The following is a 22,146-nucleotide window of genomic DNA, read 5'->3' as shown; positions in this document are numbered from 1 at the left end:
AGCGGGACTGCTACGGTCGCAGGTTCGAATCCTGCCTCGGGCATGGGTGTGTGTGATGTCCTTAGGTTAGTTAGGTTTAAGTAGTTCTAAGTTCTAGGGGACTTATGACCTAAGATGTTGAGTCCCATAGTGCTCAGAGCCATTTGAACCATTTTGTCATCCATGAAGTGGCCTAGAGTAAATAAATAAATGAATAAATGACCTGGTAATTCCCATCACATATCTTTCTGCCTCTCTGTGAGTATCCTTCCGTGTTTCGTATTCAAATTGTTAGTGTCACAGCCACCAAAAATTGTCCATACTCCTAAAGCACACTTCCAGATTCAGATCAGTTGGAATTTTCGCTGTGGGAACCCTGACCAGTTTACGAAAAGCACTATAAGCCAATATATAAGAATATGTAAGAAACTATCAGCCTCGCTTGCGGTAATGAAACCAACCTTTACCTAGGTTTCAGCCCAAATAATTGAGCCTTCTTCAGAAGATATACCTGAATCTATAATTTGTCTAAGAGGGCATGGTCTAGAAATAAAACTAAAACAGCCTGAATAGGCGTAGTCACATTAAAAATGCGGTACATAAGTACTAAATCAACACCAAGACTTAAGCTCTGGCGTGCGCCTCGTCTCCATGGAAGCCGTGCGGTGGGCCTCGGGAGCTCACGTCCAGTTTGTTTGCGTAGCTGCCCAAGCAATTGCTGCCTTCAGCTGCCATAAATACAAAACCCCACCAACTGGTCATTGTTGATTTGCGCTACTTTCATTTTGATTTTTGTTTATTATACATTACTTTAGTGTTGCCCTACTTGAATTTGAAGCCTGATGTCAGTCGTTCTCTATTAATCTACTTCAGCCGTTGTTGAAGCTTACCTGACTAGAGACGAACTGATGAGGTCACCGCCAGAATGAAGGCAGGTGAGCAGTGGCTTCCGTTAACACGTATTGCTCTGTCGTTCTGCCAGTTCGTGGTCAGAAACTGCTGAGAGTAATTTTATTCATGTGGAGTCTCCTGCATATCCCTGGATTATTAAGAAATAGAACAGAAGCTGTGCCTTTCCAGTATTTGTTTTGTAGTACTCTCTAAAGCATTGGATGAACACAGTTTTTCTGTACACTTGACAGTAGAGGTCAAGTTGAATCCGAGTCAAACGCACAAATAATCATTACAGATAACACCGGTTGCATAGAAAAAAATTGCTTATTATTAGGCAAAAGAGGCAAATAGGTTTTCTAAGGAGATGTAGCGCAAAGATTCACTTGCAATTCATGAACGATGTTACACGACAGAGCAGTGAGTGTGAAAGGTCCCTTTAGAAAAATTATAAATGACTGTGCTGATAAACCTCTTACGTTATTTGATTTTCAAACAGATGAGCAAAACTGAACGTACTCAGACAGTTTTCTCTTTACTTATTCTGATCATCACTAAACTGACGCACAATATTTTTAGCACAATGCAATCTGACTTTCAATAATCCCTACAAAAGAATGGCTCTGACTAACAATAACCTAAACCTTTCATGAATCACTTACCTCACAAAAATCTTCGTTACTCGAACTACTGCAATACAGCGAGCACCAATACTGCCAGCTAAATAAAAGATTCTAACTACTGAAGGCACTAACTACTGATAGGCATACTTAGCAAATGAAAGATTTTGATAGAGAAAAAACAATGTATTTACCTCAATAGTGTTCAAAAGTCAAAATATATATATCAGTTCATGACATCCAGTCTTACAAATTTACTCTTCTGATGGACACACGTCCAGATCATCCGCTCTCAAAACTCCGCCATCTCTCTCCCCACATCCACTACTGCTGGCGGCTCACCTCCAACTGCGTAACGCTACGCGCTGTTCACATCCAACTGCCCAACACTACCATAGCAAATATTCCAACAATGCAAACCAGCCACAGATTTCACACAGCACAGTCAGTGATTTTCATATAGAGCGCTACGTGGCGTTACCAACTTGAAAACCTAAACAGCCTACTTACAAGTATAAGCTACCACTTGGTCCGGCATGTATGGGTTTCGAGAAAGCGTTTGACTCGCTTTAATCAAACTTCCTCAACGATAAGGCCAGAGAAGAGAGGAATTCGTTCAATCTATGAGAACAGGATGCAGTGGCTTAGCGCCATCATTCCCTGAACACGTTCTTTGTGTTTTGATATAAACGGTGTCAGCCTCGTTTTGACGACCAGAGTGGCCGTGCGGTTCTAGGCGCTACAGTCTGGAGCCGAGCGACCGCTACGGTCGCAGGTTCGAATTCTGCCTCGGGTATGGATGTGTTATATCCTAGCCAGTAATCCCATCCTCGTCGCCAGTTTTGTGGCGGCGTTCGTAGCGACAAACACTTCGCTGTAGAAACGGCTTACGAAGTCACCGCCACACTTTTAATAGCGGGCCGACCGGTCCGCTGGAACAGTGAACAGAAAGATGAAAACCCAAACACTCTGATTAAATAAAAGTCGGTACTTATCTTTATTAACGAAGATACAGAAACACAGTAGTGAACTCCGTGTCTGTCTAGTTCGAGTCGGAGCGGCTAGGTCAGCGTCGGCTGACGACAAACAACAACTCTGCTGCGATGAACACACAACTGACTAGCAAGTACACAAATCGGTGGCGAGTATACAACTGAGCGGCGAATACAGAACTGTCCTAGCGCTCGCGACTCCAGCGCTTAAGAAGCCAGAAGCCAGCGGTGGCGCGCGCAGACTTGCGGCGATTTCCTGTATCGCTGGCGCTGCTTATGCGGACGGCGTCCGGACTTTGATGCTGCCAACCTTTTGGCAGCGGGCTCTGTTGGCATTACTGGCTAGGATATAACAGGATGTGTGTGATGTCTTTAGGTTAGTTAGGTTTAATTAGTTATAAGTTCTAGGCGACTGATGACCTCAGAAGTTAAGTCGCATAGTGCTCAGAGCCATTTGCATCATTTGCGCCAGTCTCGTTTTTGGTTCCATTCGGCGATTCTAAGCTTATTTTGTATTTGTTTTCTTCTGAACTTATCTACTAAGCAGAAACATGTTGTTCTCCTCTGTGAATTAGACAGAAAAACCTTTGAGATTGTCCGATGACATTGTAATTCTGTTCACAGACAGTAGGACAAAATGGATAATACCTTGAAACGCTGTTATAAGTGGAATATCAACAACGGTACATCAAGGATTGCTTTCACGTCGTGAAACTTGCTTTGTGTTGATTTCTAGATTCTCCCTTTTTAATAATCTTTTAATGTCAACAATTTAAAATCTGTGGCTTTCTTTCACAGATTATTCACTTCAAATTGTTCGTGGTCTCACAAATAGCTAAACATAACTTTGTCATGCAGAAATAAATAGGCATTTTAAATTTTAATTTTTTGTTACACCAGTCCCGCATCCCTGAAAAAAAGTATTGAAGCAGCCAAAAGCTATGATAATATGACAGCGTAACTTCGTACACGTACACACCATTGACGGACAAGTAAATGGTCAGAGTTACAAATGTCTGTGACATAATGGCCGCCATAATATATTAAAAACGGTTCAAATGGCTCTAAGCACTATGGGACTTAACATCTGAGGTCATCAGTCCCCTAGACTTAGAACTACTTAAACCTAACTAACCTAAGGACATCACACTCATCCATGCCCGAGGCAGGATTCGAGCCTGCGGCCGTAGCAGCAGGGCGGTTCCGGACTGAAGCGCTTAGAACCGCTCGGCCACAACGGCCGGCCATAATGCATTAGTGTTAATCATGTGTAAACTGGCATGGTAGGGTATACGAAGGCGTGAAAAGCGTCAGATATTGTCGAGTGATCACTGTGAAGAACACAGACACACCGTGTACTCACATGTGACCAGGGTTTCAAAAGGGTCACATTGTGGCTCTCCACTTGTCCAGCTCGTCGAATCGTGCAATAACCAGGCCTGTGGAGCATTCGGATGCGGTAGTTGCCCGATATTGGACTGCATGGGAACTTAAGGGCAGGCAGGACAAGGTTCCGGTTGATCGCACATGGCTATGACAAGGGGGGATCCTGCATCAATCATATCTCAATCCGTTTACACTAGCGCCTGCCATCTGAGGACATGTAATGTAATCCCTGCAACATGCTGTGTTATCCTACGTTATTGGTCGGCGACCAGAGCAGCCGGACTCGGGGATTTCAGCCCCATGCACAGGCTGTCGTTAAAACCACAATCAGGGCCAACGAGATACGAGGTGCATTCAAGTTCTAAGGCCTCCGATATTTTTTCTAATTAACTACTCACCCGAAATCGATGAAACTGGCGTTACTTCTCGACGTAATCGCCCTGCAGACGTACACATTTTTCACAATGCTGACGCCATGATTCCATGGCAGCGGCGAAGGCTTCTTTAGGAGTCTGTTTTGACCACTGGAAAATCGCTGAGGCAATAGCCGCACGGCTGGTGAATGTGCGGCCACGGAGAATGTCTTTCATTGTTGGAAAAACCCAAAAGTCACTAGGAGCCAGGTCAGGTGAGTAGGGAGCATGAGGAATCACTTGAAAGTTGTTACCACGAAGAAACTGTTGCGTAACGTTAGCTCGATGTGCGGGTGCGTTGTCTTGGTGAAACAGCACATGCGCAGCCCTTCCCGGACGTTTTTGTTGCAGTGCAGGAAGGGATTTGTTCTTCAAAACATTTTCGTAGGATGCACCTGTTACCGTAATGACCTTTGGAACGCAATGGGTAAGGATTACGCCCTCGCTGTCCCAGAACATGGACACCATCATTTTTTCAGCACTGGCGGTTACCCGAAGTTTTTTTGGTGGCGGTGAATCTGTGGGCTTCCATTGAGCTGACTGGCGCTTTGTTCTTGGATTGAAAAATGGCATCCACGTCTCATCCATTGTCACAACCGACGAAAAGAAAGTCCCATTCATGCTGTCGTTGCGCGTCAACATTGCTCGGCAACATGCCACACGGGCAGCCATGTGGTCGTCCGTGAACATTCGTGACACCCACCTGGATGGCACTTTTCGCATTTTCAGGTCGTCATGCAGGATTGTGTGCACAGAACCCACAGAAATGCCAACTCTGGAGGCGATCTGTTCAACAGTCATTCGGCGATCCCCCAAAACAATTCTCTCCACTTTCCCGATCATGTCATCAGACCGGCTTGTGCGAGCCCGAGGTTGTTTCGGTTTGTTGTCACACAATGTTCTGCCATCATTAAACTGTCGCACCCACGAACGCACTTTCGACACATCCATGACTCCATCACCACATGTCTCCTTCAACTGTTGATTAATTTCAATTGGTTTCACACCACGCAAATTCAGAAAACGAATGATTGCACGCTGTTCAAGTATGGAAAACGTCGCCATTTTAAGTATGTAAAACAGTTCTCATTCTCGCCGCTGGCGGTAAAATTCCATCTGCCGTACGGTGCTGCCATCTCTGGGACGTATTGACAATGAACGCAGCCTCATTTTAAAACAATGCGCATGTTTCTATCTCTTTTCAGTCTGGATAAAAACAATCGGAGGCCTTAGAACTTGAATGCACCTCGTACACAGGCCCTGCAACGAAGTTGTGACGTCACACTAGTAGGCTTGTCCGCCACACTTCGTGAACGTTCGGCTCCCTGCAGGACTCACGGGAAATCAATATTTAATTGAAACGGTATCCGCTAAACATCTTAATCTTGTCGTGTACTATCGAGTACTTGTATGCATTTAAACACGCAGTTGAGAATAGTTGAAATAGTTACTCGCTCCCAGCCAGAGACGGCTGCTGAGACTTGTAACACCTGCAGTGACACGTGCTGTGACGTACGCACCACGGCCTGTCTTTATCTTGAGCCTCGACCACAACGGCTACATTTGGTGTTCTCTCTTGACTGGGAAGCGCACACTGCTGTCGACTAGCGTCACATTGTTTTAGGTGATGAATCGTGGTGGTTCTGCGCTACCCAGGGCATAGTATGGCGCTGACCTGGGAAGTAGTCCCATTGTTCCGTTGTTCTGGAGATACGTAGTGGTGTTACTCCTGGCGCACAGGTACGTCACAGACTCCCTGCGTCCTCTTGCGTCGACTCTCGTGCGACGGTACTGTGGTGCCATTTTTCACCACGACAATACTCGTCTGCACAAGGCACGTGACCCTATGGAATGTCTGCCTGATGCTGACATACTCCCATTCCATCAAGACACCTATATCTGTCTGCGACAGATCATGTGTTGGACCAGCTCGGACGTCACTTTCGTCCTACTGTCGGTTTCCAGGATACAGGACGAGTTACAGTTGTTGTGGGGGCCAGCTCTCCTGAGGTGAGGATACAAAGGCTTCACGACGCTCTTCGCAACCGAATGAGTGCATGCATCGGGACCACTAGAGGTGCAACGTCATACAGACTACCCGGCCGGGGTGGCCGAGAGGTTCTAGGCGCTACAGTCTGGAATCGCGAGATCCGCTAAGGTCGTAGGTTCTAATCCTGAGTCGGGCATGGATGTGTGTGATGTCCTTAGGTTAGTTAGGTGTAAGTATCCCTAAGTTCTAGGGGACTTATGACCACAGATGTAAAGTCCCATAGTGCTCAGAGCAGTATCCTGCCCACTCGTGTAATAAAGCGTGCCTAGCAAGCTGTTTCCCGGCTCGCGAGACAACAGTTAAAGCAAGTCATATTAATGGAGTTTATTACAGTAAGTTAAATTGACAATACTTGTGTATTCACAAAGGTGTGTCGCAAGTAACTGGCGAGATGCAAAATAATCAGTGTCCTTCGGTACATACAAGTTAAATACAAGCAAAACAAAATACACTCCTGGAAATGGAAAAAAGAACACATTGACACCGGTGTGTCAGACCCACCATACTTGCTCCGGACACTGCGAGAGGGCTGTACAAGCAATGATCACACGCACGGCACAGCGGACACACCAGGAACCGCGGTGTTGGCCGTCGAATGGCGCTAGCTGCGCAGCATTTGTGCACCGCCGCCGTCAGTGTCAGCCAGTTTGCCGTGGCATACGGAGCTCCATCGCAGTCTTTAACACTGGTAGCATGCCGCGACAGCGTGGACGTGAACCGTATGTGCAGTTGACGGACTTTGAGCGAGGGCGTATAGTGGGCATGCGGGAGGCCGGGTGGACGTACCGCCGAATTGCTCAACACGTGGGGCGTGAGGTCTCCACAGTACATCGATGTTGTCGCCAGTGGTCGGCGGAAGGTGCACGTGCCCGTCGACCTGGGACCGGACCGCAGCGACGCACGGATGCACGCCAAGACCGTAGGATCCTACGCAGTGCCGTAGGGGACCGCACCGCCACTTCCCAGCAAATTAGGGACACTGTTGCTCCTGGGGTATCGGCGAGGACCATTCGCAACCGTCTCCATGAAGCTGGGCTACGGTCCCGCACACCGTTAGGCCGTCTTCCGCTCACGCCCCAACATCGTGCAGCCCGCCTCCAGTGGTGTCGCGACAGGCGTGAATGGAGGGACGAATGGAGACGTGTCGTCTTCAGCGATGAGAGTCGCTTCTGCCTTGGTGCCAATGATGGTCGTATGCGTGTTTGGCGCCGTGCAGGTGAGCGCCACAATCAGGACTGCATATGACCGAGGCACACAGGGCCAACACCCGGCATCATGGTGTGGGGAGCGATCTCCTACGCTGGCCGTACACCACTGGTGATCGTCGAGGGGACACTGAATAGTGCACGGTACATCCAAACCGTCATCGAACCCATCGTTCTACCATTCCTAGACCGGCTAGAGAACTTGCTGTTCCAACAGGACAATGCACGTCCGCATGTATCCCGTGCCACCCAACGTGCTCTAGAAGGTGTAAGTCAACTACCCTGGCCAGCAAGATCTCCGGATCTGTCCCCCATTGAGCATGTTTGGGATTGGATGAAGCGTCGTCTCACGCGGTCTGCACGTCCAGCACGAACGCTGGTCCAACTGAGGCGCCAGGTGGAAATGGCATGGCAAGCCGTTCCACAGGACTACATCCAGCATCTCTACGATCGTCTCCATGGGAGAAGAGCAGCCTGCATTGCTGCGAAAGGTGGATATACACTGTACTAGTGGCGACATTGTGCATGCTCTGTTGCCTGTGTCTATGTGCCTGTGGTTCTGTCAATGTGATCATGTGATGTATCTGACCCCAGGAATGTGTCAATAACGTTTCCCCTACCTGGGACAATGAATTCACGGCGTTCTTATTTCAATTTCCAGGAGTGTAGTTCATAAGTCATTGCTATAGCGTTTGTATGACGGCCGGTCTTCCAGTCCGGTCGCGGCTAGGCGGCGCGGCACTCATACTCTCTTCGTGTAGAGGTCGCTCCCGTCGTGGTGTCGTCCTAGTCAGCGTCATTGGCTGACGTCGTCTCACAGCCCTCTCTGCTCTTCCGTTCTTCACCGTCTTGCTGGCGCTTGTCGTTACGCCAGAACACATGCTGCCCAAGCTCTTTGCACATTTGACTTGATATTGTTGTTGTTGTTGTCGTCTTCAGTCCAGAGACTGGTTTGATGCAGCTCTCCGTGCTACACTATCCTGTGCAAGCTGCTTCATCTCCCAGTACCCACTGAAGCCTACATCCTTCTGAATCTGCTTAGTGCATTCATCTCTTGGTCTCCCTCTATGATTTTTACCCTCCACGCTGCCCTCCAATACTAAATTGGGGATCCGTTGACGCCTCAGAACATGTCCTACCAATCGATCCCTTCTTCTAGTCAAGTTGTGCCACAAACTCCTCTTCTCCCCAATTTTATTCAATACCTCCTCATTAGTTATGTGTTCTACCCACCTAATTTTCAGCATTCTTCTGTAGAACCACATTTCAAAAGCTTCTATTCTCTTCTTGTCGAAACTATGTATCGTCCATGTTTCACTTCCATACATGGCTACACTCCACACAAATACTCTTAGAAGCGACTTCCTGACACTTAAATCTATACTCGATGTTAACAAATTTCTCTTCTTCAGAAATGCTTTCCTTGCCATTGCCAGTCTATTTTTAATATCCTCTCTACTTCGACCATCATCAGTTATTTTGCTCCCCAAATAGCAAAACTCCTTTAAAGTTTCTCATTCCCTAATCTAATTCCCTCAGCATCACCCGAGTTAACTCGACTACATTCCATTACCCTCGTATTGCTTTTGTTGACGTTCATTTTATATCCTCCTTTCAAGACACTGTGCATTCTGTTCAACTGCTCTTCCAAGTCCTTTGCTCTCTCTGACACGATTACAATGTCATCGGCGAACTTTAAAGTTTTTATTTCTCCTCCATGGATTTTAATTCCTACTCCGAATTTTTCTTTTGTTTCCTACATTGCTTGCTCAATATACGGACTGAATAACATCGGGGAAAGGCTACAACACTCTCTTACTCCCTTCCCAACCAATGCTTCCCCTTCATGTCCCTCGACTCTTATAACTGCTATCTGGTTTCTGTACAAATTGTAAATAGCCTTTCGCTCTCTGTATTTTACCCCTGCCACCTTCAGAATTTGAAAGAGAGTATTCCAGTCAACATTGTCAAAAGCTTTCTCTAAGTGTAGAAACGTAGGTTTGCCTTTTCTTAATCTAGCTTATAAGATAAGTCGTAGGGTCAGTATTGCCTCAGGTGTTCCAATATTTCTACGGAATCCAAACTGATCTTCCCCGAGGTCAGCTTCTACCATTCGTCTGTAAAGAATTCGCGTTAATGTTTTGCAGCCGTGACTTATTAAACTGATAGTTCGGTAATTTTCACATCTGCCAACACCTGCTTTCTTTGGGATTGGAATTATTGTATTCTTCTTGAAGTCCGAAGGTATTTCGCCTGTCTCATACATTTTGCTCATCAGATGGTAGAGTTTTGTCAGGACTGGCTCTCCCAAGGCTGTCAGTAGTTCTAATGGAATGTTGCTTACTCCCGGGGCCTTGTTTCGACTTAGGTCTTTCAGTGCTCTGTCAAACTCTTCACGGCGTATCATCCATTTCATCTTCATCCTCTTCCATTTCCATAATATTGCCCTCAAGTACCTTGTATAGACCCTCTATATACTCCTTCCACCTTTCTGCTTTCCCTTCTTTGCTTAGAACTTGATATTATAGCCAGTAAAGTAAAATAACATATAACCTCACCCGATTAAGATTTATTTAGTTTCCTCGCCCCTTCTATTTGTTAGCCAGAATGTATGACACTGGTGTGACACTGGCCATCCCTGTTTAACTCTTTGATTTCCGATAACTCGGCTGACCTCTTATAATGGAGTCGAATTATTCAGCTCAAATTATAGTGTCATCTGTAGTTTCCATTGTTCGCATAATTTACTCCAGGTTACACGGTTGAATGACTTGTCATAATCGATGAAAGCCAAGTACCTTTTGCTCACTGAAGACTGAAAGTGGCATAGATCATTGTGAATCCATGAAAGCAATACACATTCCTTAAAATAATGGCCCGTGTGTGTTTTGACACACACAAGTTACGTAAAAGCGCTGTTCCAATACTTTCATGCTCATTTAAAAGTGCAAATACTCTGTTTTACCGGCGCTGTAAGCAGTCAATGCGCAGTGCAGGTTTAAGGAAAGAAAAATTTAGAAGAGTAACTTAGACAGAAGTGACAGCGTGTCTAGAGAATTATTGGCTTGGAACATAGCAAACCATATGCAATATTTTTTCAGAGGAATTTTTTTCAACTTCTTGAGATGCAAAATACATGATACCATACTAAATAATGGGAACTTTTAGAGTAATTTTGAGGTGTTATACGTACAGAATCATGTAATGAAAAGTTTAATCTTTGTTTTCAGACGATCGAAGAACCAAAGTGATGACTTAACTGACGCCGAGGAGACTGTGGCACGGACAGTGCGCTTGAGGTCCCTGCAAGCCCTGCCTGGAATGGTTAAGACTGTAAGTAGGCCGGCTTACCTAAAGTGTCGATGTTCACAGCAGTTGCTTGTTTTCCTGCTCATGTCTTTAACAAAAAAAATCATGTGCAAATAAAGATATTTCTTTCCAAGATGCTTAAACAAAAATAATAATAAGAAGAAGAAAGGAATGAAAGGAGAAAGGAACCTTAGGACTTAAGATCCCGTCTACGATATTGGCATTGGATACTTCATGAAAGAAGTTTCCGAGTTTCACTGCAATGGGGGCATTAAAATAAGTCAGTGGCGACAGATGAAAATTTGTGCTGAACCAGAATTCGAATCCAGACTTCCCACTGCATCCAAGCGTTAGCCTTGACCGCTTCGGGTATCTAAACATGTCTCTTGTCGGATTCAAATCTCCATCTGCTGCACATTACAGAGTAGTATCCCCTGTCCGTTATTTCTTTTCACTTGCCCTACTATACTTCCGCAAGAAGTCGGACATTGTGCCGCATCTGCACTGAAAGATCTATGTACCGCCATTAAGATATATTGTGTAAGTATGGTGTTTGTCCTTTTGGACATACATGCTCAGTAATGTCACATCAATGTCCGAAATAACAGACTCCATAGACCCCATACCTATATAATATATGTGCCTCACAGTAAGTATATATTTCAGTGCAGATGCTCTCTAATGTCAGATGCATGTTCGACAGAACGGACACCATATCTGTATCATATATGTATCTGATGGCATGTAGATATTTCAGTGCAGAGGTTAAATAATGTCAGATGCATGTCCAAAGGAACAGGCACAATACCTATGCGATATATGTGCCTGACGGCATATCGATCTTTCAGTGCGTAGGCTCAATAGTGTCAGATGCTTGTCCAAAAAAAAACAGACACCATACCTGTATAATATATATACCTAATTGCATATCGATCTTTCAATGTAGATGCTCTATGGTGTCAATGCATGCCTGAAAGAACAGACACCATAACTATATAATATATGCCCCTGACAGCATATCAGTCTTTGTGTGCAAAAGCTCTATAATGTCAGATGCATGTCTGAAAGAACATCATACCTATATCATATACAGGGTGTCCCAGCTATCTTGTCCACCCAAAATATCTCTGGAACAATAACAGCTATTGGAAAACGACTTTCACCGGTATCAATGTACGGCTGGGGCCCATGAATGTACATATTTGGAAACATTCTAAAACGAAAGCATATGTGTTTTTTAACACAAACTTATGTTTTTTAAATTGACCTCCCATATTTTTTCTTCAGAAATCCATAGCATGACAAAGCACATACACAATGGCGTTGATTGCATCTCAATATTCCCATTACATCCCGAGATATTGAGACGCGAAGTTGACGCTTGAAACACCCGACATGCGGTGCTAGCGCACGTCCTGAGGCTCAGGCGTGAACCCCATGCTGCCCGTAATCGCAGCAGGATGGCAGCAGACCGTATTATTCGTTTCGGACCTCTTGATAAGTATGGAAGTGTGATTACGCATGTCAATCACATCGCGATTACGGGCAGCATGAGGTTCACGCCTGAGCCTCAGGACGTGCGCTAGCAGCGCATGTCGGGTGTTTCAAGCGTAATCGCAGCAGGATGGCAGCAGCCCGTATTATTCGTTTCGGACCTCTTGATAAGTATGGAAGTGTGATTACGCATGTCAATCACATCGCGATTACGGGCAGCATGAGGTTCACGCCTGAGCCTCAGGACGTGCGCTAGCAGCGCATGTCGGGTGTTTCAAGCGTCAACTTCGCGTCTTAATATCTCGGGATGTAATGGGAATATTGCGACGCAATCAACGCCATTGTGTATGTGCTTTGTCATGCTATGGATTGCTGAAGAAAAAATATAGGAGGTCCATTTAAAAAAAACATAAGTTTGTGTTAAAAAACACATATGCTTTCGTTTTAGAATGTTTCCAAATATGTACATTCATGGGCCCCATTGATACCGGTGAAAGTCGTTTTCCAATAGCTGTTATTGTTCCACAGATATTTTGGGTGGACAAGATAGCTGGGACACCCTGTATGTGCCTGACGGCGTATAGGTCTTTCAGTGCAGAAGCTTAATAACGTAACATGCATGTCCAAAGGAACAAACACTCTACCTATATAATATTTCTGTCCGATGGCATACCGACCTTGCAGTTCAGATTCTCAGTAATGTCAGATGCAGATCTGAAAGAACACAAACCACGCCTACATAACATATGCATCTGATGGCATATCGATCTTTCACCACAGATGTTCAGTAATTTCCGACCTCTCGCAGTAATACAGTAGAACTGCGAACGAAAGGGACTCTATTCTGTAGTATATGGCATATAGAATTTTGGTTTTGGTTTTGGTTTTGGTCGTGCGTAATCCCCTGATAGCCTAATGGTAAGGCGGTCAATCGCAAGAAGCGGGAATTCCGAGTTCGGGTCCCCCGGCACAAATTTTCACTGTCGTCATTCCATTTTATAGCTAATGGTTGTCCATATTCGCAACTGCGGATACATTTCATGAATTTTATAACGGTTGTGGTCGCTACAGTGCCTGTTTCTTCGGAGATTCAGTTCATGCAAGTCCGAAGGAACACTGCAACGCACTTGGCTGCCACACAGGCAGTGCCATACCGTAGCGGGGATTTGAACCATCGTTCTTCCGGATACGAGTCGTGTGTCTGGCTTACTGCGGTGCCATGCTGCTCGGTTTGAACTGGTATCTACACTTCCTTGCTATACTAATTTCAACAAAACGACAGGAAATGGCAAACTTATACTACCCAAGAGTCTTCCCAATTCTTCATAGGATATGAAATCTGTTCTTATATAGATTCTAAAATGTTCCATTTATCTTATTTTGTGCGTTGTTGAAATAGCGCGATGGAAATTTTTATGCTGCACCTCCTTTTCTTTCAGTTGCTTTTTTGAATATCTCTCGAAACTCATGAAACCAAAACACAGAATTCTGTTGACATTTGATGTAAAGCTGTTGAAGGGGTCAGTAGAGTACAACTGCAAAGGCAGTTTCCTTGAAAATGGTTTGTGGACCTTCCACAGTAGTTTGTATTGTTTACATAAACATGGGTGTAGTGGAGAACGAAACACTTACTACAACATCCGACAATATTTACCGGCTGATAGGGCTGATACTGTTCTGATATTAAACTGACGATATTGACATTTGATAACTTTCAGGAAGCATAACTTGGAATCACCTAATAGCTTTCCGTGTAAAACACTGGCGAATTTCGCCACCTCTCAGATCTGCTGTCAGCAAGACGAGAATTATTGCACCTAGTATCCAACTGTAGAAAGAAGCTGTATGGATATGCTGGTACATTTCTTATTTCTTTTCCTACAGGGATCGAAGCGGAGGGCTAGCATAGCGGCAATTCCTCGAGCAGCTGCTAACTACATAGAACCTTCCAGGGCGTCCATCAGCATTTCTCCTTTGTATATGGTATGTACAGTAATATAAATTTGAAACAGGACACTGACCTTAGGAAGAGGAAATTGATTTTGTAACAACAAATGAAAAGGATAGTTGCTGCTCACCGTATAGCGGAGATAATGAGTAGAAGGCGCAACAAAATGACTGTCGGAATGTTAGCTTTCGGCCAACAAGGCGTTTGTCAAAAATAGACAACACACACACACACACACTCACACTCACGCAAACGCAACTCACACACACGTGATCACAGTCTCTGGCAGCTGGAGCCAGCGGACATGCGTGTGTGTGAGTTGCGTTTGTTTGAGTGTGTGTGTGTGTGTGTCTGTGTGTGTGTGTGTATGTGGGTGTGTGTATTTTTGACGAGGACCTTGTTGGCCGAAAGCTAAATACCCGACAGTCATTTTGTTGCCGGCCGAAGTGGCCGAGCGGTTAAAGGCGCTACAGTCTGGAACCGCACGACCGCTACGGTCTCAGGTTCGAATCCTGCCTCGTGCATGGATGTGTGTGATGTCCTTAGGTTAGTTAGGTTTTAGTAGTTCTAAGTTCTAGGGGACTTATGACCACAGATGTTAAGTCCCATAGTGCTCAGAGCCATTTGAACCATTTGAATCATTTTGTTGCGCCTTTTTTCGGCTCATTATCCCGCTATATGGTGAGTAGCAACTATCTTTTTCATCATATTGTTACATTCTATTCTGGATTTTTGTTCGCAACTGATGTTGTAAATGTAAAGGAAAAAGTGTTGGTACTACTCTGTGTTGTTAAATATATTATTGATATAGCTGCATTATTTTTTTCTTTTCGTTTTGGTACAATATATTTATGACTTAATATGGAAATTTTTCATGAAATGAGAGATGCTGGAAGTAGCTTATAAATCCCATTGTGTCTCATAAAAATAATATAAATTTTTTTAGTGGGTCTACAGCCACCAAAAAATTCATAAATGAAAACATGGTCCGTAGTAGGCTGTAATGTTCTTTATTAATTGCGCAATCGGACGATTTCGACCTTTATGTAATTTTCAAGGAAAAGTTCTTAGAAATATGAGATGCAGTCGGATGAAAACTTAATACCCAGTACAACGAGACCGTGGAATGGTTCTATTCAAATCTAATCACCACGCACATTAAGACATTTATCCTGCTGGCAGACGAGATGATTAATTCCTCTTTTGTAGAACGCGGTCGGTCGCTGGAGGTTCCGCAACCGCGTCCACACTTGGACTTCCCTGACGTCCATGCACGTCCTTCTTCAGATCGCCAAAGGAATGAAAATCACGCGGTATAACATTTGGGCTGTACAGAGCAGTGTTCCGCAAAGAGATCGCAGACTTCGTTCAAGTGGCAGTGTGGAGGCGAGCATTACCGTGCAACAGCATGATTCCGGACGACAGCTTTCTGACAGCCCGAGGCAAAGGCAACAGTGGAAAGAAACACCCGACATCTGCCCCACCAAAGAAATCCAATCTCTCTCACACAAGTTCCAGTCAGGCAGCCCCGGATTCACGATACTTCCCAACAACGGCAAAAACTTGATAGTGGCGATCCCGTACCCTCCAGCTCCCCCCTCCCCCCCCCCCCCCTGCCACTTCGAGCTTTTGAGATAAGACAACAAAAATGTAAAAAAAAATCGATTTTTCAGAAATATGTTCATTTTGTAGCGTACATATTTCTGTAGATTTTGTTGTATAAAACACATATGTTCGAGGAAATGTAAGATATGTTATTTGGTCTTAAGTGTGCCTCTTCACACAGTATTCTTCTATCACGCGTCACTGTATTTCGCTCTGTGGAAGGCATCAAAACTATATTCAGGACAGTGGAAATTAAAATGTCTTGCGGTGATTCTCCTACTCCAAGTCGGCCCGTTTCACGTCATGCCCCCCCCTCCCCCTCCAAAAAAAATGGCTCTGAGCACTATGGGACTTAACATCTGTGGTCATCAGTCCCCTAGAACTTAGAACTACTTAAACCTAACTAACCTAAGGACATCACACATATCCATGCCCGAGGCAGGATTCGAACCTGCGACCGTAGCAGTCGCGCGGTTCCGGAGGACTGAGCGTCTAGAACCGCTAGACCACCGCCCCCCCCCCCCCCCGCTCCCCCACAGTATTAATACTGGGTGGGTACATTGTAATTGGGAGAATAAGAACTATTCAGAAAATCTGCACTCCTTATTGCATATCAGCTAATAACATTCTCTTTTGTGCGACATAAAATTACATGTAGGAAACATAAAACCAGTAAAGACAAGAAACAAGCAAGACAGTACACATTTCTTCTATCCTTAGGTCCCATCATTTTTTTCTCTCTAATATTGCTACAGCTTTACAAGGCGTGCTGTCCTGTCTGCGAAAGAATCTATTACCTCATCAAAGTTCGTCAAACGTTTTGCTACATGAAAAATGTTCAAATGTTCAAATGTGTGTGAAATCGTATGGGACTTAACTGCTAAGGTCATCAGTCCCTAAGCTTACACACTACTTAACCTAAATTAAAGGGCAAACACACACACACACCCATGCCCGAGGGAGGACTCGAACCTCCGCCGGGACCAGCCGCACAGTCCATGACTGCAGCGCCTAAGACCGCTCGGATAAACCCGCACGGCATGAAAAATCAAAATGTCTCTGACTCATACTAAAAAGCTGTTAATACCAATAGTATCCAAGACTGTTGTGGTATCACGGTTTGATTATGTCTATTTTGTCACTGTCTGCTACATAAAACGAAATAGGCCTTTCAAATATTGCAGTAACTGTAACACACGCCAAATAAGCGAGACTATCATTTTTACATACTTCATTTACATAAATAAGATGACAGAATATAATTCACGAAGTACCAATCAAATGCCTATTAGTTCGCGTGTAAGCAAAGAGTTGTCTGTCAGGAAGTAGTTTCACATTTCATTCATATTCTCCAATTTCTCAAGCATGAGCTCGGGAAGTAGTAGTACGAAATTTTTATACAAATTTGGAATCGTCATATTCTTCCATGTAATTTGTGTGATGTTCCAGTTTCTTCTCCTTCCACGTTCTAAGAAACAATCTTGTCATCACTAAGCCTGTAACTATTCCTACCATTGCCCCAACTTACTCTCCAGTTAACTTCACTAACACTGCCAGAATCACTTTTTCAGTTATCCTGTGTTTATTCCCCGGCTGGGATTTATTACGTGAGCCGGCCGGTGTGACCGAGCGGTTCTAGGCGCTACAGTCTGGAACCGCGCGACCGCTACGGTCGCAGGTTCGAATCCTGCCTCGGGCGTGGATGTGTGTGATGTCCTTAGGTTAGTTAGGTTTAAGTAGTTCTAAGTTCTAGGGGACTGATGACCTGAGATGTTAAGTCCCATAGTGCTCAGGGCCAATTATTACGTGTTTGTACAACGCGTTTTTCGCGCGATTTTCTAACCGGGGACTGTGCGACTAGCCATTAGTAAGGCAGCGATCTGCCAAAAACTTCTGTCAAAATTTCATTTTCTTGGATACACTGAGAAGATGAAGTCTTTTTTACCTCTTATCCCTGTTAGTAGTTTACTTCCACTCTGATAGTCTGAATCTATGTATTTCGCTAGTAATTATAACAACGCGTATCATTCTAACACCCAATCAGTCACATAAACAAACAGCGATTGGTATTCACCCGTTCACGTTTACTCGGCTCGTCTGCTATAGCCCCGTCCGCTTTTGTCTGCGGGACAGTTTTTTATTTCTTGATGCGGCGGGGATTCCCCTGGCAGAGACATCACGTGCACTATGCACACATTAAAAAAATCAGCTTATGATTCGTTCAGAAATCAACTTAGAATGTGTTCAGAAATCTTCAAAAACCAACGGCGGTGAGTTTCAAAATCATATGCATAATCGATAGACCAACATGTGCAGGATGCCAGGCGCTTTGTGAAACAAGGTTTTTTCCTTCAAGAATATGAATTTGGCGCCCCCTGAAATTGCCGCCCGGTAGATTCGGGCCTGCGGTAAGTCATGAGGACCTCCTTCGACTCTAGGGGCCTTCTGCTCGTCGAGTTGTTCGAGGGTGGAACCACTTTGCCGAAGACACTTTGCAGAAACTGTGACGCACCGTAAAGTCAAAACGCTGAGGAATGCTGCCTGACGGAATCATCCTGTCGGACGGCAACGTCCGCCCCTGCACTGACAATCTGACGTGCAGCCCCAATCCTCCACTTCGTGCTTTTCACGTCTTAGACGACCTGAAGAGAGACATGCGTGGACCTCGGTCTTCCTTTCAATGCCCCTTATAAGTTATCCACCAACCCAAAAGTCAGTTGACAAACCAGAGCTTATTGGTACCACGATGCAGTTTGAGATGATATCGCTTGCTTTTCTGCAACTTGAGAACCATCAACGGCAGTTCTTACTTGATCTGTTTATGAAAGTGTTATCCGTGCAAGCATTACCAGACTTAAAAGACTTTTGAGTGCTAAAAAAAAAATCCTCGTCTGCATCTACATGGATACTCTGCACATCACACTTAGGATTCATCGAATCACCATAATAATTCCCCATTATTCCAATCTCGAACAGCGCGCGGAAGAACCGAACACCTTTATCTGTCCGCGCGAGCTCTGAATTCCTGTACTTTGTTATGATGATCGTTTCTCCCTATCTAGGTCGGCGTCAGAAATATATCTACACATTCGGAGGGGAAAGTTGGTGATTGAAAGTTCGTGACAAGATCACGCCGCAAAGAGAACCGCCTTTGTTTTAATGATGTCCGTCCCAAATCCTGTATCATGTCAGTGACACCCTCTTTCCCATATCGGGATAGTACGAAACGTGCTGCTCTTCTTGGAACTTTCTCGATGTAGTCTATTAAACCTATATGAGAAGGATCCCAGACCGTGCAGCAGTACTCCAAAAGAGGATGGACAAGTGTAGTGTAGGCAGCCTCTCTACTAGATCTGTTGCATCTCCTAAGTTTTCTACCAGTAAAATGCAGTCTTTGGTTTGCCTTGCCCACAACATTTTCTATGTGTTGTTTCCAAATTAATTTGTTCTTAATTATAATTCCTAGGTATATAATTGAATTTACAGCCTTCAGATTTGACTGATTTATCGCGTAACCGAAGTTTAATGGATTACTTTTAGCTGTCAAGCGGAAGAAGTCTCACTTTTCATAATGTAGAGTCAATTGCCAATTTTTGCACCATACAGATATCTTTTCTAAATTGTTTCACAATTTGTTTTTATCTTCTGATGACTTTACTAGACGATTAACGACAGCATCGTCTGCAAACAACCTAAGGTCGCTGCTCAGATTGTCTCCTAAATCGTTTATATAGATAAGGAATAGAAGTGCGCCTATATCGCTGCCATAAATCACTTCTGCTTTACTCGATGACTTTCCATCAGTTACTCTGACCTCTCTGACAGGAAATCACGAATCCAGTCACATAACTGAGACGATAATCCATAGGCACGCAGTTTCACAACAAGCGGCTTCTGTCGTACAATATGAAAATCCTTTTGCAAATCTAGAAATACGGAATTAATTTGAAATCCCTTGCCAACAGCACTCAACACTTAGTGTGTATAAAGAGCTAGTTGTTTCGCAAGAACGCATTATTCTAAATCCGTGGTGACTGTGTGTCAATAGACCCTTGTCTTCGAGGTAATTCATAATACACACATCAAAAAAGTTTTGCATCACCCCGGTTCTCAGAACTCCTGAAGACAGACGTTGACTATGGATATTGTGTCACAGACACAGTCCCTTAACTGTTCAGAGACGTCACAAAACCCATCCAAAGATCTGAACAACCATGCACGAGCAGCGCCTATTAGAAGGAGCGGGTCCGACAAGCCCAACAGTTCCAGTCATTTCACCAGGAAGGAGGTACGCGGCTCGCGTTGTCTGTAGTTCAACCAATATCGCGGTTTGGTCGCGTCCGCATTGCTACTTTGTGCCAGTGAGGGCTCTCAACAATGGAAGTATCCAGGCGTCTCGGAGTGAATCAAAGCGTTGTTGTTCGGACATAGTGGAGATGGAATACAAAGACAATGGAAGAATCGTGACGAGGTTCTGTAAGTGCGCCCAGAGTCGGTTTAAGGTCCAGGCAACACGAGCGGCCGCTTGGGGCTCAGATCGAAGAGGACGCCAGAGGCGTCCCCACTGCAAAATTTGTACACAGCGTCTACAGACAATTGCGTCGTCACTAGATTTAGATTTATTTTTAAAAGTTTTACCATGAGACCACGGGACGGCATCTCTTGTCTTATGGCGTGAAAAACAGGGTGGGGGGCGATAAATTATATGTCGCTTATGAGGAAAAATGTTCTCGAACCGGTTGTGACTCCCTATCGACAGCAGTCGGGCTAAACGCACCAGGCACATTCCAGCTGAGCGAGGGATCGCGCAAAACCCCGCGGAGGTAATTGGTGAAAAATGGGCAGTAACTAGGCCTGTTGATAAAATATCGATATTCTTTCGAAAAGATACATATATACCGGCAGTATTTTTTCACAGATGTAGCGATATCAAAATGGCAATATCGAGTGCAAACTTTTTTATTTCATATAATATTTTTTCACAATTTTTAGTAAATGTTTGAAACTGTTCTTTTTAAATTGTAGCAGATGACATCGCAAGTTCACTGAGGCTTTTTGCAGATGATGCTGTGGTGTATCGAGAGGTTGTAACAATGGAAAATTGTACTGAAATGCAGGAGGATCTGCAGCGAATTGACGCATGGTGCAGGGAATGGCAATTGAATCTCAATGTAGACAAGTGTAATGTGCTGCGAATACACAGAAAGACAGATCCTTTATCATTTAGCTACAAAATAGAAGGTCAGCAACTGGAAGCAGTTAATACCATAAATTATCTGGGAGTACGCATTAGGAGTGATTTAAAATGGAATGATCATATAATGTTGATCGTCGGTAAAGCAGATGCCAGACTGAGATTCATTGGAAGAATCCTAAGGAAATGCAATCCGAAAACAAAGGAAGTAGGTTACAGTACGCTTGTTCGCCCACTGCTTGAATACTGCTCAGCAGTGTGGGATCCGTACCAGATAGGGTTGATAGAAGATATAGAGAAGATCCAACGGAGAGCAGCGAGCTTCGTTACAGGATCATTTAGTAATCGCGAAAGCGTTACGGAGATGATAGATAAACTCCAGTGGAAGACTCTCCAGGAGAGACGCTCAGTAGCTCGGTACGGGCTTTTGTTAAAGTTTCGAGAACATACCTTCACCGAAGAGTCAAGCAGTATATTGCTCCCTCCTACGTATATCTCGCGAAGAGACCATGAGGATAAAATCAGAGAGATTAGAGCCCACACAGAGGCGTACCGATAATCCTTCTTTCCACGAACAATACGAGACTGGAATAGAAGGGAGAACCGATAGAGGTACTCAAGGTACCCTCCGCCACACACCGTCAGGTGGCTTGCGGAGTATGGATGTAGATGTAGATGTAGATGTAGATCATAATTTATTGCGTGAAGGAGTCTTATTACTTTTTGATGTCCAGTCTTTCACTGTGTGAAGGAAGTACATGCGACACAAAGAAGAACTCCGAGTGCACTGGGGGGGGGGGGGGGGGGGTGAGGGGGGGGGGGCTGGAGGTCGCAGTGTGATTGGAATAACAATATATCCGATGTGAAGAAATAACATACCAGTTGCATTAAAAAAACAATTTTTAACGCTACTGGTGTGCTATATCTTCACATTGCCATTCTTAAAAAAAGAGTTGCTGAAAAAGTTGGACTCCAGATCTCTGTTCAAAAGACAAAATATATGACGAACATCTGCGATGGACCTGAATAGATGATCACCAATCTGGGAAAAATCGGGCGA

At 44.6% G+C, this 22,146-nt stretch overlaps 1 protein-coding gene across 1 annotated transcript in view; it reads left to right on the top strand.

The window, feature by feature from the left end:
- LOC126188791 (inositol 1,4,5-triphosphate receptor associated 1-like) overlaps positions 1–22,146 on the top strand; it is a 396,777-nt gene that overhangs the window by 304,954 nt on the left and 69,677 nt on the right. The window contains exons 8-9 of the mRNA XM_049930405.1: positions 10,767–10,869; positions 14,224–14,322. Coding sequence (XP_049786362.1) covers positions 10,767–10,869; positions 14,224–14,322 — 202 coding nt within the window. The remainder of the gene's footprint in view (positions 1–10,766; positions 10,870–14,223; positions 14,323–22,146) is intronic.

This window comes from Schistocerca cancellata, chromosome 5 (genome assembly GCF_023864275.1).
Source record: "Schistocerca cancellata isolate TAMUIC-IGC-003103 chromosome 5, iqSchCanc2.1, whole genome shotgun sequence".
Lineage (NCBI taxonomy): Eukaryota > Metazoa > Arthropoda > Insecta > Orthoptera > Acrididae > Schistocerca > Schistocerca cancellata.
Note: the sequence above shows the minus strand (reverse complement) of the source record. Positions and strands in the feature narration are given on the sequence as shown.